This window comes from Arctopsyche grandis, chromosome 11 (assembly GCF_051622035.1).
Source record: "Arctopsyche grandis isolate Sample6627 chromosome 11, ASM5162203v2, whole genome shotgun sequence".
NCBI classification, from domain to species: Eukaryota; Metazoa; Arthropoda; class Insecta; order Trichoptera; family Hydropsychidae; genus Arctopsyche; species Arctopsyche grandis.
This window is the reverse complement of record NC_135365.1, coordinates 28,465,060-28,481,347: the sequence shown is the minus strand read 5'-3', so window position 1 is coordinate 28,481,347 and position 16,288 is coordinate 28,465,060. Positions and strand designations below refer to the sequence as shown.

At 36.5% G+C, this 16,288-nt stretch overlaps 1 protein-coding gene across 1 annotated transcript in view; it reads right to left on the bottom strand.

The window, feature by feature from the left end:
* LOC143918777 (uncharacterized) overlaps positions 1-16,288 on the bottom strand; it is a 151,017-nt gene that overhangs the window by 1,628 nt on the left and 133,101 nt on the right. The window contains exons 11-13 of the mRNA XM_077440834.1: positions 2,914-3,177; positions 940-1,206; positions 481-781 (exon numbers count right to left, since the gene is read on the bottom strand). Of these exons, the coding sequence (XP_077296960.1) occupies positions 481-781; positions 940-1,206; positions 2,914-3,177 (832 nt within the window). The remainder of the gene's footprint in view (positions 1-480; positions 782-939; positions 1,207-2,913; positions 3,178-16,288) is intronic.

Sequence of the window (16,288 nt, the reverse complement as noted above, 5' to 3'; positions counted from 1 at the left end):
CCAAGTCGACTATTTCCTACCAGAGGTCGAAAAATTAATGAATGAACAAGTAGAATATGTAGCTAAAAGTTCCTGGTTTGTATCTCAGTTGCATAGGCTTTGATCGATTGATACAAGCTTGTTTTTAGAGTAATTTTGATCATTGTCGATTTGTTAATTTATTTGAGTTAATTGTTGAAACAATTCCTCAAAAATTGGCTCAAATCTACTCATTATTTTGCCTACTGATTGATTTATATTTAAAAAATGCAAACTTCTATTATTCTATATAAGACAATGGCAATATAAAATTAGGTTCGGAAAATGGATGAAAGTAAGGACGCATGTGAATTATTTCAATATTAAAGCATTTAAGAAAAAAATGTAGATGGCTCTAAACATTATAGTAGTACTACTATATACTGATAGATGGCAGTGGTTAGAATGATTTATATGGTAATATTTATCAATAATTAAAAATATTTTGTAGAATAGTTATACCTTTTTATTTTTTTCTGTAACTAGAATGTTGCGACCGCCGGGTTTCAATTCCCTCTCCACGACTTGACCGAAGAGTTCTTCGGTCACCGAGAAGGTGAGTTCGAGTCCGGCCGAAGCCGTGCCCAGGTCGTTGTCTTTGATCCAATGCAGCGACCGATGAAACTCCTCATCCAGAGACTCCAGATCGGAGAGCGAGACGGGCAAGCGAAGCAAAGCTTTGTAGAAGGGACGCGTGAAGAAGGCGTCCAGAAGGTACTGATGCACGAGGGCCAAGCCCAAAACACGTCCGCTGAAACGGAACCTGCAATAACACAAAACAAAATCCATTGTTATTTTTCCTTCGTATATGCACGGTTATCTTCGGCAAACAAATGCACTTTCCAACGGATGTTTGTACGTTGAGACAACAGGAAATAATGTGAAGCGCAAATTGGTAAATAAGCCGTGGATTGAACGTACCAGTCGTGGTAGTTGTCGACGAAGGCGGACATCGGTGATATTTGAACTGTGTATGTGTCGTTGGCCGAGTACTCGAAGAGGCCGTAGTACGGGTTGAAGAGTTCTCTGGATAGCAAGAAGAAGAATTCGCGAGAGGGTCCTCCGTAGTCGAGTCCCTCTTCGCTGTCCCACGTGACGCCGAGCTTTCCTTTCTGCAGCTCCTTCTTGCCGCAGGACATGATGCGTCTAAAAGCATCTTCGAGCAAGTGGTCCCGCCTGATGTTCAGTCTGAAATTCGACAATTGATCATTATTAAATTATATATTTTTTATGAAATCACATCTCAATAAACCTTCACTAGTCACTTATCTTGCACCATATACTTATTTAATTTTTCTATCGGCTCATTTTTATATAGAACTCGTTTTTTTTAATATGTTTTAGTTCCTGAAGAACACAACAGAGGTACTGAACCGTTTCGAATTGTTCAAGAATTACAAGATTATACAAGCCCATTATCTTCCATCCCTCTCGAATCTTAGAAGTGAAATTCTCTACCTGATATCTAAGGGTCCGTGGACCACTAGTTAAGGACCTCTGATATAATTGAACGTTCGCTACACATCTACCTTGGAGAAACAAGATCACTATTTAAATTTTATAGGTATAATTATTCAAAAGTACTTGGCGTTTCCAGAACTCGTATTCAAATAAAGTTTCTCTTTATTAAATTTTGTGACTGTTTTTCTAAGAAATGCTTCAATTATTTTTCAAGAAGCTTAAATGAGTTATTCTAAATAATAAAAGTTCTGCTACATTTTAAAACCTAAGTATGTATAACCAACAGCGTTAGCATATAGATATATGCTTTCGAACATATGTAGTGGTCACAGGTTCAAGTCCCACTGGTTGCTGCTGGCCAGACCTTGACTTGTGACTCTAAATCGATCGTTTCCTATCACAGTGTGCCAATTTATCTGATCATTAAAACGGTTCCAACGAAGTGGCAACCTCAACCGATTTTCGAGTTTTCAGCATCTCGAATTTCGCTGATTCGTATAAAAATGTTGCAAATTTGTCCATAAACGTCTCGCGAATTTTTCGGCATCTCGAAATTTGACGATTTATATATAAAAAAGTTTATCAAAATTTATCCATAGATATCTGTCAGTGGTGGCTCGTCTATATGGGCTGCGGGGCTTACAGCCCTCCCAGTATAGTACAAATGCATGCTATTATTGCCGTCCATATGGGCTGCAGACCTCCCAGTATAATACATATGCATGCTTTTTTTGTCCGTATTTTAATTCCCACGAGCCGCCACTGATCTCTATGATGTTTTGTTAAAATTATTCTAAAAATTGTATATCGATGTTTACCTTCCTGGTATATATATGTATGTAAAATAAAAAAAATATCAATATTGGTTGTCAAGTAGAAATGTGATCATCCAGAAGACTAAGCAAAAAAAAGAGTGAATTGATTGGACTTTCAACAGTTCAAAGATCGAAGAGATTAAACGAACTTCAGAACGGTCAGTGCTCATGATGATCACACATGCACCAGCATTAGAGTCGTCATTTATCATTTCAATTGAGGCATTCTATATGAAGGTACACGAATTGTGTGGTGAAGCGACGCTGTGCGACACAACGCGACGTCCAGGGTGAAAACACACAGAATGTGTGCCTTGAAAGCACACATACCTCGCACACACCGTCCCAAAATCACCCCCTGGAGTGTTTTTGGTAAAATTTTATCATTGCTTGACAGTGATCGATAACGGTGTGTCCCATATTTGAAGAAATTTAGGAGAACCCCCACAGCAGGGAGCCAAGCACACGACGTGCTGTTCTTCCCTGTGTGATTTCGCCCCTGTTTGTTCTTCAGCTTCTACGTAGTACATATGTAGTACGTCGTTATGTGGAGTGTTTACTGGCTGATATGATCTGGAAGTGTCGCGTTTCGTTTTAGGGAAGGGTCTTGGGTGCTTACTTGAGTTTGGCGGGTCCCTGTCCGTATCCTTTGCTGTCGAGCTTTCGATAGAAATTCCTTAATTTGGCTTCGAAGTCTCGGCGATAGGGGGCGGGGGCCCGCGCGCCGTGGCGTTGGGGCCCCGGAGAGGCGGCGGGCGAAGCCCCCGGCGGGGAGCCTCGCCCTCCTCCAGCCCCCGTGCCACCAGTGGCCGCCGAGGCTGTCGTAGAACCTACTCCACTCCCCACGGCAGGTACATAGCTCATAATCTCCTGCTCGAACAGGCTGAAACAATCACAAAAACCAAATTAAAGCAAACATTTAAACATGCTACTAACATCAGATCGATCATAAATGACTCCTTAAAAGCCTATGAGTAAGGAGCGAAATCACACAGCGGTGAATGTGGCACGTGGTTTTTTTTAGATAGTTTTAAACATAGAAAAAATGTGGAACACGTCCGTTCAAAACGACACTTTCGACCTATGTCGTTGAAATTGTATGGTTGTATTTATCCTTGCTTGACAGTGATCTATACCAAAACGACCCTTTGGACCATTTTCGGTAAAATTGTATCCTTGCTTGACAGTGATCGAAAACGAATATGGGATACACCGTTACCGATCAACAGTTTCCGGCAATTGCCGGTAATTTTTTTTAATTTCAATTTACCGGTAAGCCGATATTGCAATCCCTACTTGGATATTTGTGAATTCGATCGTTTCCTATCACAGTTCGCCAATTTATATGATTCCACTGTAGAAACGGTTCCTTATCAAGTTGGTAAACTCTACCTACCATATATTTGTCACCACTATTTAAATATGTAATTTCAAATTTATAAATGTACAAGTCTAGAACCACATGTGTTAATTAGGTAGGGCTGCCAGATTTATTGATATCCAAACCGGGACATTTAAATTGTAATCGTATTTATTCATTTGCTTGTATGAATCTTTTTTACACTTCAAGCGCCCAAAAGATTTGGGCGCTCTGGCCATTTAGTCTTATGAAATAAATATAAAATAAAACAAGAATTAAAGAAGGTACATAGGCACACATATTACAATGATATAAAACATATCTTGTAAAAGACGTAAGCTTAACAAATTACATTTAAGATCCTTCCTTCTATAAACTAGTATTTCCTTTCTTTTTTCCCCAGTTTATTTAGTTATTATTATTTTAATATTAGATGAAATTAATTATATATTGCCAAATAAGATTGAGAAAAACCTTCATTGTTTCAATCTCGCTTTTAACGATAGATGTGGATCCACGAGAGATTGAGATTCACACATTTTTTTGCATTTTCATAACTGCGGGGGATCAGTATTTCTGAACAATAAAAGGTCAACAAGCAGCTATCAAAAACCGGGACATATAGCTGTCCCGAAAGGTCCCTTCGGGACGCCGGGATCAGAGGCGTGAAACCGGGACGCTTGGCAGCCCTACACAAAGGCCAGGCCGCACCGTGCGACTTGCGAGCGACTTGGTTGAGGGCGACCAGACCAATGCATGCAGGTAGATGGTACGGTGACACGACAACTCGTTCACAGATTTTTCGTAAACCGAGGATGCGCTCCAGGCATTACGTATACGGCCATCTCTTTCTCACCCCGTCTGTTCACCATGATCTCGTTTACTCTGCCATTACGTATGCCGCCATCTCTTTCACAGAGCGTCTGTTCACCGATAACAGACGGCCTGTGAAAGAGATGGCTGCATACGTAATGGCATAGTAAACAAGATCTTGGTGAACAGACGGGGTGAGAAAGAGATGGCCGTACACGTAATGCCTGGAGTGCATCATCGGTTTACGGAAAATCTGTGAACGAGTTGTCAGGTAACCAGATGGGACATGCTACACCCGTCAACTTGTTTGTCGCACACATTTCCATACATTTTTTCGAGTCGCGCAACTAGTCGGCCGACAAAGTTGCACGGTGCGGCCCGGCCCTCAGGGCAACTGTATTGGTACCATGGTAAAATATAAATTTTATATGCAATCAAATTAAAAAGCCACGACTAAATCGACCGGTCGTTTCTTTCATTGATCTAAACGAGGAACAAGCTCTCAAGCGAGCCTTGAATCGAGACTGCAATACACCAATAGCGCGGATCTCGACGATCTAGGGGGGGTATTGGGGGGGTTAAAACTGAAACGAAAGAAACGGACACGACTTACTTCCCCCGCTATGTTTGAATACATTGAAAGTGTGGTGTGGCGTGTCGGTCGGTCGGTTACCTGGCCTCGTCTAGTAACCGTCGTTTACACCCAAAACGATGTTCCAAAAAACGCAGTTCGGTCCCGCCGGGGAATAAAAAAATGTCGGGATCCGGCACGAGGGCCGCGGGCTAAACGGCGCGAGCCACAACACCACAAAACCACACACTATCATACTATACTATCTGTATGCTTGCTTACACTCTACATAACATACATATGTATGTGCCTCTTCTGTCCTCGACGAGAGAGCCTCTGAAGCAGCCTCAGTATCTGACGCCATCTAGGCTTATCCCTGGTGGTCGTGCCGACTCCGACTCTGACTTTTCCCACCGGATAATTAGGTCGCGGTCTGAATGCTGAGGGATGATTACAAGTCGTAACAGACTTTTATCATCCCCCAATCGTATGTGCGATTGTGCAATAAAACGTACACGGTATCTCTAATATATAATTTCGAAAGAGACTTACTATAAATGTTTGTTTGTTCGTGACAGTCAATTTAATAAAAAATCTAATTAAGAAATCACCAATTCTCTCCGTAAACTCTAATCATGAGTAGTCACCGGACCCAGAAGGTGCCGCGTATTTTTCAAAGGTTGTAAATGCATTGTTAAAGGTTTGCCGAACCTTTTTTACAAATGATTTATAACAATGGAACAATATATAGCACTGTGACTATCCTACCTCTAATCATGAGTATGGCAAAGTGCCCAATCTGCCATAGCGAGAGAGGGGGGGGGGGGGCGAAAAGGGAACAAACGATGAGAATAGTGTGGACGACAGACGTCACCGTGAAGGAAGATGCAGTATTTTCAAACGTGTCTATTACAAATTTTTTTCACCATCGTAATGGCGGATGACACCTTTACTTATATCGATGACCAAAATGAGCAATATTGCAAAGTATGAAAACGATCGGATAAGAGGCAAATTTTTTCCTTAATAGTAATCGTAAGGCGAAGTAAGAAGAGGTATGTAAATGAGTATTCAAATAAATTTATATAAAATAAAACTATTCAAATAAATTTAATAAAATGTTTACTATTAGATTAGTCATATTTAAGCGGTTTATATTACAAATACCGAGCGAAGTCGGGTAAAACCACTAGTAATATATAAAAATGGACCCGATGTATGTATGTGCGAGTGCATCGACGAGTATGGGGATTTCAAAAAAAAAAAATTTTAGAATACCAGGAGTATACGTTATGCGTAGGGATGTGGCGTGACGACCGATCGTGACGAGGAGATGCCGAAAAGCGGGGAAGTGGGGGGGGGGTGGAGCGTCTGACATGTGCTCCTGATATTGAACGAGTTGGAACGGGTGAAGTCAGCGTCACACACATCCACGAAGACACACACATTCATTCATAATTTCGACGCAGGCGAAAAGGGGGGGGGGTTTAATTTGCGCTCGACTTTTTACTATTACATATATATACACTATATTTATATACATATAACATATAGCTTTATTTTAATTCCTTTCCGAAGCCACCCATTCAAATCAACGGGCACAACACTAGTATATTGTACATATTTTTTGTGTCTTTTTTCCCTTTGTTAAATTTTCGACCATTGTGGCGCATTAGGGATTCCTGTAATGCCACAATGGTCCTAGCTTAAATAAATTGTCATTATGAACGCAGAATAAGAACAGTCAGCGCTTGGCTTGGCTGGTTTAAATGCTGATACAATGACTTGAGAGAGTTTGCAAATGAGAGCTCATCTCTTATCAAGCCAATTTGATAAGGAACCGTATCTGAAATTATACTGCTACCGATCAGTATTGAACGATTGCACCATTGTGGACGCACAAGGTTCCCACGAATGCTAATTTTCAGACTGAGTGGCCAACTACTGTACGCAACAAAAGCCAAATATTGTGCCAAATGATACAATTTGGCACACTGCGATTGAAGATTTGAAGAATGATCCACACCTTGACCCAAAAAAGCGCGCGCTCACATTGGTTGATTTTCATTTTCGTACAATGTAATTAATATTTTTTAATTATTCGCTCTTACTCTCGCCGCAGTCACGGTGCACTGAATTTCGTCGGAAATTTCTCATTTCGGCCCCGATTTCCAGTACCTGACTATTTATTATTATAATTAAATGTACAACAATGATATGTATGTATGCATATTTATGTATGTATGACAAGCGCATACTTTGCCTACCTTGAAATCGAAACCAAAATCCAGAAACATGCTGGTGTTTATGTATCGATTTGTATGACAGAATGGAACTTATTGAAATGGTATGTTTGCCGAAGTTCATCTATTATATTTCTTCTACAATCTACATATATGTAAATAAATAGAAAACTTCATTATAGGCGAAAAATCAGTATTAGCGTATCGCTTTGCAAAGTACAGTGCCGTAAATTTGATAATTTTTAAAGCATTTGCATGTATTTTAAGAGGGCTGGACACCAGCGCCTTGTCCATACAAACGTACTATACTTCTCCCTTCCTCAATTATGGCACTAGAGAAATTATTTTTTAATATGCTATGGATATCCACCATTGGGGTGCATCTATCGTTTTATTTTTTTGATTAATTATTTTTTATAGGAGCTAGGAGCCGCCAAACATCTATAAAATCGCCTCTTTTCTACACCCACGGAACGAGTCCAGCGGGCTTATTTAACGGTCGATTTAAAAAAAAAATACGCCGATAGATGCACAGAAAGTATCTTTCTCATACCGATGATGACATTTTTTTAAAAATTGGTCCAGTTTTGGAGGAGAAAATAGGAGAATACGAAACCTCGATTTTGTCAATTTAAAATACGTTTTATCTGGTCGAAGCGCAACTGTCGCATTCACTCAATATATATATAAATTGATATATATTGTCGCATTCACTCAATATATATATATCGAAGAAAGGAACGGTAACAAAATTAAGATTTTGGGTGTACAGCCCTAAGTGCCTGGCGTCGCTTGGACGTTTCTGTATGGAAACCCGTATATTTTAGGCTTTGGGTCTTTCCAAAATCCAAAAAAGTTAGTATAGCATGAGATATAAAAATTTGGCGGTCGCGAGTTAAAAACTGTAGATATACTATAGTATAAATTTAGCAGCACTAGCTTAGATTTTAGCGCGTAAGGGCGAAAACACACAGCGATGAACGGCACGTCGTGTGCACGGCTCACCACTGTGGGGGGTCTCCTACATTCTATCTAAATGGGATACACCGTTATCGATCACTGTCAAGTAAGGATTTTAATAAAAAAATAATAAAAAGAATATTTACTATTATGTAGATTCGCCATGTTTAAGCTGTTTATATTAGAAATACTGAGCAAAGCCGGGGAAAACAACTAGTATACAATAAAAAAATAATTAATAATCGGATAAGTACTAATTTTATCCCAAAAAGAGCTTTATTTATTAGTTTTCTATGTGTGGTATCTTCGAGTGAGCAATTTTCTTGTGGGGAATAATCACAGAGCTTATTTAAAAAAAAAACGGAGTTTTTAAATAATTGTATGTAGACAAAAAAGCGGTTCGTACCATGCAAATAATTCGCCGTTGATGCAATCTCAAAACAATTTTCGTCGATTAAAATTAAACGAATAAAATTCGAACAGTGGCGGCGCGTTAAAAAAAATAAAGTAAAAATATATTCATTGTCAGGCCCCGATGTACAGTTAAAACCGGTGAATTGTGGTTAAATCGGTTTTGAATTTCAAACATGGAATGCATCATCAGCGAAGGCTGCGTATACATAAATATTGAAAAAAAAAAATCAAAACACAACGCCTGTTATGAATTTTCAAATAGGAAACGCAACATAAGGGTCATAACCTATGCGAAAATATACACATACATACATACAAAAACGACATGTGCTCATTGTGTAAAATTAACATTTTAATGAACATGTGTTATTGTTGAATTTCATTGTTCCGACGGATACAAAAAACAAAGATAAAAAGTGCACATTGCATTTTTTGTAACATCGTGGGAAAGTGAACGTACGACAATATGATTAGAGTTATAATTGCATTCAATTTATACTAGTCATCATATTCTAATTTTATTCAAATATCATCATTGACCCATCGCAAAACTTTTCTATAAAATCTGGAAGGCCATAGTTTAGCGTGTCATAGGTGTGAAAAACGCCGATAGGCGTTGTATTTTGAGCATGTACAAAGTAAACAAGAACACTACCCGCTAAGCCTTTCCAAGTAGAATTGAAAAAAAATGCATTGTCAATGTTTATAAAGACTGGTTTACATCGCAATTTCTGAATTTATAACCATAGCAAAATATCCCGATGGAAATCCCTAGTTGTTGAGTATTTTAGATTGTGGCTCGGCATTGAGATTGTGAGCATTACATTTTAACAACAATCAAGAAGATGGAACTAGTTTTTGCTTATTTTATACTAGCGGTTTTAACCAGCTTCGCTCGGTATTTGTAATATAAACCGCTTTTAACATGACTGATCTAATAGTAAACATTTTATTTGAATTTTTTTTTTTTAGTCTCTTAGACTGTATTCGTTGGGGGGGGGGGGGGTGGCCTCATGTTGAGGGCTTCAAGGGTCAAATTCCTTGACATTTAAAGCGGGCTTAGTATTTTATATATACTGATGTTTTTTTTTATTAAATTGACTGTCACGAACAAATAAACCAGCATATATACTGTATCTTCCGAAATTATATGTATACCAGAATCCGGCGCCTGCGCCCCCTATGGTTTCACCCTCGGCGACACCAGGGGTCCCTAGGGCTTTGCCCCCGGGGACTTGAAATCCTTTGAATCGAAAAAAATCGAATCGGCGCCTATGAATCGAAAAAAAAATCGAATTTGTCTTCTACGAACCAACGAACGAAAGTTACATACATAGTCTCTTTCCAAATTATATATTAGATTGTTGCAATATATATTAGATAGTCTAAACACACCGTTACAAAACTCGAAATCCTCGGCGGTGTAGTTATCTAGGGTTTGTTTGGATTAGCTACAATTTTTATACCGGCTTTCTATTGGATTTAAAATAAATTACAGCGTGGTGGACTTTCAACAGAAAAGACGCCAGCACTCAAAGGGTTAATCATCGAACCATTCGCTACAGCAACCCACCACATCTACGAGCGACAAACCGCCGCGACAAGCTGCGCAACAAATCGTCCCATTACTTTCAAACGTCATTTTAAACTGTACATACAATAATGACTATTATATTATAACCCTTGCAATTTTTTTTAATAGCAACGGAATCATTAAGCAATACGATTTGCTCATGCGCAACTATCACTACACAAGTGAGATCACTATGACCTAATCTCGACCGGCTCAACTTCCTATTTATACAAATAAACATATACATCAGTTAATATAGTCTTGTCTAATGAACCCTTTAAGACACGTCCGGCAATAATAAACTGCGATTATATAATATAAGTAAGTTTTAATAAAAAAATATATATATTTATGTATATATAGCATCCATCGACGCATGGTTTTTTGTGTTAGGTTAATTTATGTTTATTGACGTTTTAGGCTACTACCACGTAGTTCGAATCGTTGATTTATTTTCAGTATCCGGTTTTTCATTGTACGTTCATTTTTCGAAACGTCGATAATCCGGACTAATTTATGCGCGAGACTAGACGGATTCCCGTAGTGTGTTACACTAAAAAAACTTTTTTTTTCATTACACAAGATCATTGCCTTGTTTTGTATTGTATTATACTATACTATACGCTCCATAAACAAACGTACTAAATACTAAAAAGCAGGCTCACCTATACTATATATACTATACTATACAGATCTAAAGTGACATTCATAGTTTTTTTGAATACAAGTATATGTGTGTGTGTGTTTTCCATTTTAGAATTCTAAGCGCGTGGAAATGATCTCAAAACGTTATTCAAACGGTATGCGAATACCTTGGTTTTAAATTGACGTAATTTATCACAATTTTCCACACTTGCAGTTATGGTGCGCTCGAATCTAAAGACCATAACTACATATAATCTGTTCATTTAAGTTAAAATATCCTACATTTGTGGGGAATTACATATATTTGATTGAATTAAGGACCGAACATGAATTAGGAAGGGTTTACTTATTTTTGAACGAAGTGAAACTAAGTAGAAATCTTGTAACTTGTATAAATGGACTGATCGTATGAAAGACTATACTGTTCTATACCGTCTTTAAATAGGTTTTTGAGCTCTTTTTCCTATTATGCTCTGTACATTAACATTAGAATAATGTAATACTATGATAACTAACCAATATGAAAAAATCGAAAGTGAAGTAAGAAGAGGCTAGAAAATTGGGAATAGTCAGCACTAATATATGTTCAAGAACCAGCCGTGAACAAATTTACAAAACATCCCCTTGAGGCCCGAATGGAAGAGAGAAGATCAAAATTCCACTCATACATCACATTAAATTATGAAAATAGTGATGAGCGCAGGCTACCACACAAACAGGTTAAAATAATCTTCGATAACCTAAGCTCACTGAGGTGGAGAATATCACATTCAGTCACAGCTGCAACGATTTCATTGGGAAGTCGGATAGCTCTTGGAATATGAGCCATCCGATAAAGAACTGTGCGCGGAGGAGGTAACTTCCATCAAATGACGATGTCTACCACGCATATAATTATTAGGGACATAAAGTCCCAAGAGTTCCAAGAACGACGGGCATGATGTATTACCACGTAGAAGTTGGAGAACAAAACGAATTAATGAGAAGTTTCTCAGAAGTTCGAGGGGATTATACCCAAGCATGCCAAAAAGGAAAGGAGTAGAGCAGAGATATGGGTAATGCCTAAACTTTTTTCTATATAGGAAACGAAGAAATGTGGCATGCCCAGCACACACCGTCTAAAAATCACCCTCTGGATTGTTTTCGGTAAAATTTATCCTTGCTTGACGGTGATCAATAACGGTGTATCCTATATTTGAAGAAATGTAGGAGACCCCCCACAGCGGGAAGCCAAGCACACGACGTGCCGTTCTTCCCTGTGTGATTTCGCCTCAATTTGCTTCATGCGGATTCCACACAATAGCATTATACTCTAGCTCGCTTCTCACAAACGAGTTGAAAAGTTATAAATTTATAATTAAGAGACGGATACTCATTAGGGCGATCTCAAAATACAATACACGTTCCAACAGTTTTGAAACCAAAAAAAAAGTTTCTCTACAAAGTTAACAATAGCTATACCGCCAAAAACCATATTCCCTTAATGAGCATCCGCTGTCTAGTTATAATATAATTTAATATTATCAGAAATTAAAAATAAATACCTTTATACTATTCTAATTTAAATCTTTTGATGATTTGACTCACTCAATTTAAATCTGAAGTAGATTTCGGTTTATTGGGACACTTTGGTCTGATTGTGCGATGCTTTAAGAATCGTTCGAAATGCGAACACAATATTAAATTATATAGAAAAATGTAAAATGTGGGTTACTTCACTTCAGTGCTGAACGCTTCATGTATGAATGTATTTAGAATGTTGAGAGAAATTATGCATAATAATAAAAGCATATCTGTCGGTTAATTTGCTTTTAAAATGAAACGTCGAAAATATTACCGAATAGAACAATACTATCTTATTTGGGAATAATATTATAAATTGGTTTATATACACATAAGCTTGGGCATGTTTGGGTACGCGATTCTAGATTGCAATCGCACCTAATTAGCAAAATCGATAACGTTAAAAGGACAACCAAATATAATTCGGAACACATTAGGTTTATGTTTGAATTTAGCGACCGATCCATATTAGAGAACCTTTTGATGTTTGCAATTTTATCAGCAAATTGCTGAGAATCTCAGACTCGGAGATAGTGCGAAGTTGCCCTTTACGACTTGGTATTTAGAGAGAACTTCCTTTTATTATTAAATGTATGATTGTCAATTAAAATGAATAGTGACGTTTGCTACATTTAAACCGTTCGGTGACTCAAATGTTGATGTTAGAAAATTCGATTATATTGTAAAAAAAAAATGCTGGTTTGAACTTATGATAAACTGTGATAAATAAGAAAAAAAAGTATTTCGAACGTTGCAGCCGTTAATGGAATTGTCGTTATCTGAGTGGCTTATTTTAGTTATGAATCGTGATTGAATCTGGCAAAGGTTACGTTTTTTACAATAGAATAGTTTGTCTGGTTGAAAATTTGAAATTATTACTAAAATATTACTATGTAGGAATAAAAATCTAAGCTGAATAGGTTAACTGCCTGCAGCCCCAATGCGAAAGGTAGATTATCGCTAGTTATAAATAATATGAAACTATGATTCGAAGTGGATAATGCAACGAAACAGATGAAATATGACGATTTATCTATCTGTTCCTATTCTATTTAGAATGCGCCGTAGGCGAAATTTTGTTCTTGATTGAATAATCTACATATGTATGTAAATCCTTTAAAATTGGGTGGAGATTTTTTAAAATGATTGAATTTGTCCCGAACCGGAGCTGTTATTCACGGTGATATTTTTGCGGTTTTGACGAACCGGAACTGGGTTCCGCCCCAGTGCCGTATTTTGAGTATTTCATATGATAGTTTAAAAAGTGTTAATAATTCAAGTCAACTTATGCATTTATTATTTTCAACATATTATATAAGATCTTAAAAAACTATCTACATATGTATGTATAATAGAAATTCAAATAAAATATTTTATATGAAATTTTTAACTGGTCGAAATTTTGTTAAAAAAAATAATGACAATTATTCTAAATTACATGTGTATTAGTACTGATTTTTTTTTTGTAAAAAATATATACATGTTACATTTTGATAAATTTGACATGCACATACATAATACGTAGATTTAAAATACTTTTATCTGTGATAGATTTATTTAAATTATACATATGAATATCAGTAGCGTACTGCGGTGTTGGTATTGGGTGTGTATGAAAAATGAAAAAAAAGTGATTTTTTAAAACGAATTCTATTATTATTTATACATTAATTCGATTCTTCGCCGCTTTAGACATACATTTTTCAATTACTCTTTCGTAAAATTAATTTTTCATACACAACACACCCAACATCAACACCTACCGTACGCCACTGATGAATATATGTAGATAGAAATGCATTTTTAAATGCTACATATATACTGTTCTAAATTGAAACATTCATTTAGTAAATCTTTAGATTAGAATCATATTTGAAAAATTCGAACTTAAAGAAAATTCGATGTTTACTATTATTACACATTACATACAGTTTAGACTAACTTTAATTTAAATTACAATATAACACTTTTCAATGAAATTTTATAAATTGATCAAATTTCCGGCATCGAAATCAGATACGTCAAACGTCCAACAGATAAAATCCTCAATAAAAAGAATACTCACAGACTGAACAGAACCCCGAGGGTTTTGGTTATCAATCCCATGGTTGCTCCCGATGATGACCAGCCCTTCCATCTAGCAGGCTTTATCAAAGCCGGGCAGCATCAGACCGGCCCTGGTAAGGGCCAGTAATTATACTTCCGATTTAATTACACACACACACACGCGCGCGCGCGCGCGAAAGATCAGAGCGATCGCTTTCCAGGTGTTAGGATATCATCGCGAAAATTAAAGTAAAAAAATACTAAAGACCGATCAGAACAAAAAATAAAAATGAAGAGTCCGTATCGATGTTATGAATGAAGTTGAAGTTGAAGTTGGACCGGAAGCACGACCTCACTCAACACCGGTCGAAGCAAAACTGGTCGGTGGTGAACCGCGAGAGCTTACTACGGATACAGTAATGCCGTTCCCCACGTTGAACCGGCGCGTTTTATATAAATATACACATACACGTGTTTGTTTACATATTTATCAACGACACTCATCATTTGACCAAAGCAAACGATGAGTGATTGAGAATTGCATGCACAAACTTGGTTGAATTACGAGGAAAATTTATTAAAAAAAAAAAACTGTAGCAGATAAAATTACATTTAATTAAATATTGCGTTTTGGTCGATCATCTGTTATTTCGTGTTTAACTATAAATCAACCAATATATTAATAATAATAATTTATTCCAGACGATAGAGAGAATCATGTGTATGTATATTTGTCAATCGCATATTTGCGCGAGAAATATTGCGGTGTTTAAACTTGTATAAGTGATTTTTTCGTGTGCAAACCGTCTTTTTGGGGGAAAACTGGAATGTTTATTATTTTTTAATGTATGCATATATATATGTAGATCATTTACAATGGTTGAAGATTATGTCAAAAAATTTCAACCATTACATAGAATGTCAAATTCGATTATATAATTTTTTTGCTAATTTTCATTTAAAAATATATTTTTTGTATAATTATAGATGTATATAATTTATAATATTTCAAATTAAATTTGAATCCAAGCAATATGCCATATAAACCGTGAAAAAAATTATACATATTATTATATTTATATCGGATACAAGTGGTTTTACCCGGCTTCGCTCGGTATTTGTAATATAAACAGCTCAAACATGACAAAACAATCTAATAGTAAACATTCATTTGATTTTTTAGTAAATTTATTTGAATCGAAAAAAATAATAATCAACGATATCCATATCGTCGCCATAGAAATTTTGATTTGTTTTCGATGCTCCCAAAAAACCTTACAAAGTCTCTTTCAACATTATATATAAAGATTATAGACATATTTTGAGATTTTTATGTCAGCAAATTAAACTATTCGTCTTATATGTTAAAGGACAAAAACATACGCCGCAGACTAATTTTTTTCAAATATCTCAAAAATCAAGATCGAACTTAATGTTCTTCTTTTTTTAAGACAACATTATTTTTCGAGGTTAAACAACAGTAAAACTCAATAAACAAATAAAAAAAAAGAAAATATTCGACACATGAATAATCAATGCATTTATGTGGGAGAAACGATCTAAAAAAAGCCACCCATAATAAATACATCGATGTAAATTATTTCCATAATATTGCAAAAAATCTAAAATAGAGCGACATATAATAAAACAAGTAGTCTATCCAAAAATTGAAAACGATGATTTCGTTCCTACACAGTACGTAAATAAACAATGACATCAGATAAAAATGCACTTTAGAAACTCGATACAAATTCTTTATAGAATTTGCAGCGTAAGACCTACCACGCGAGATCAGATAACCTTCAA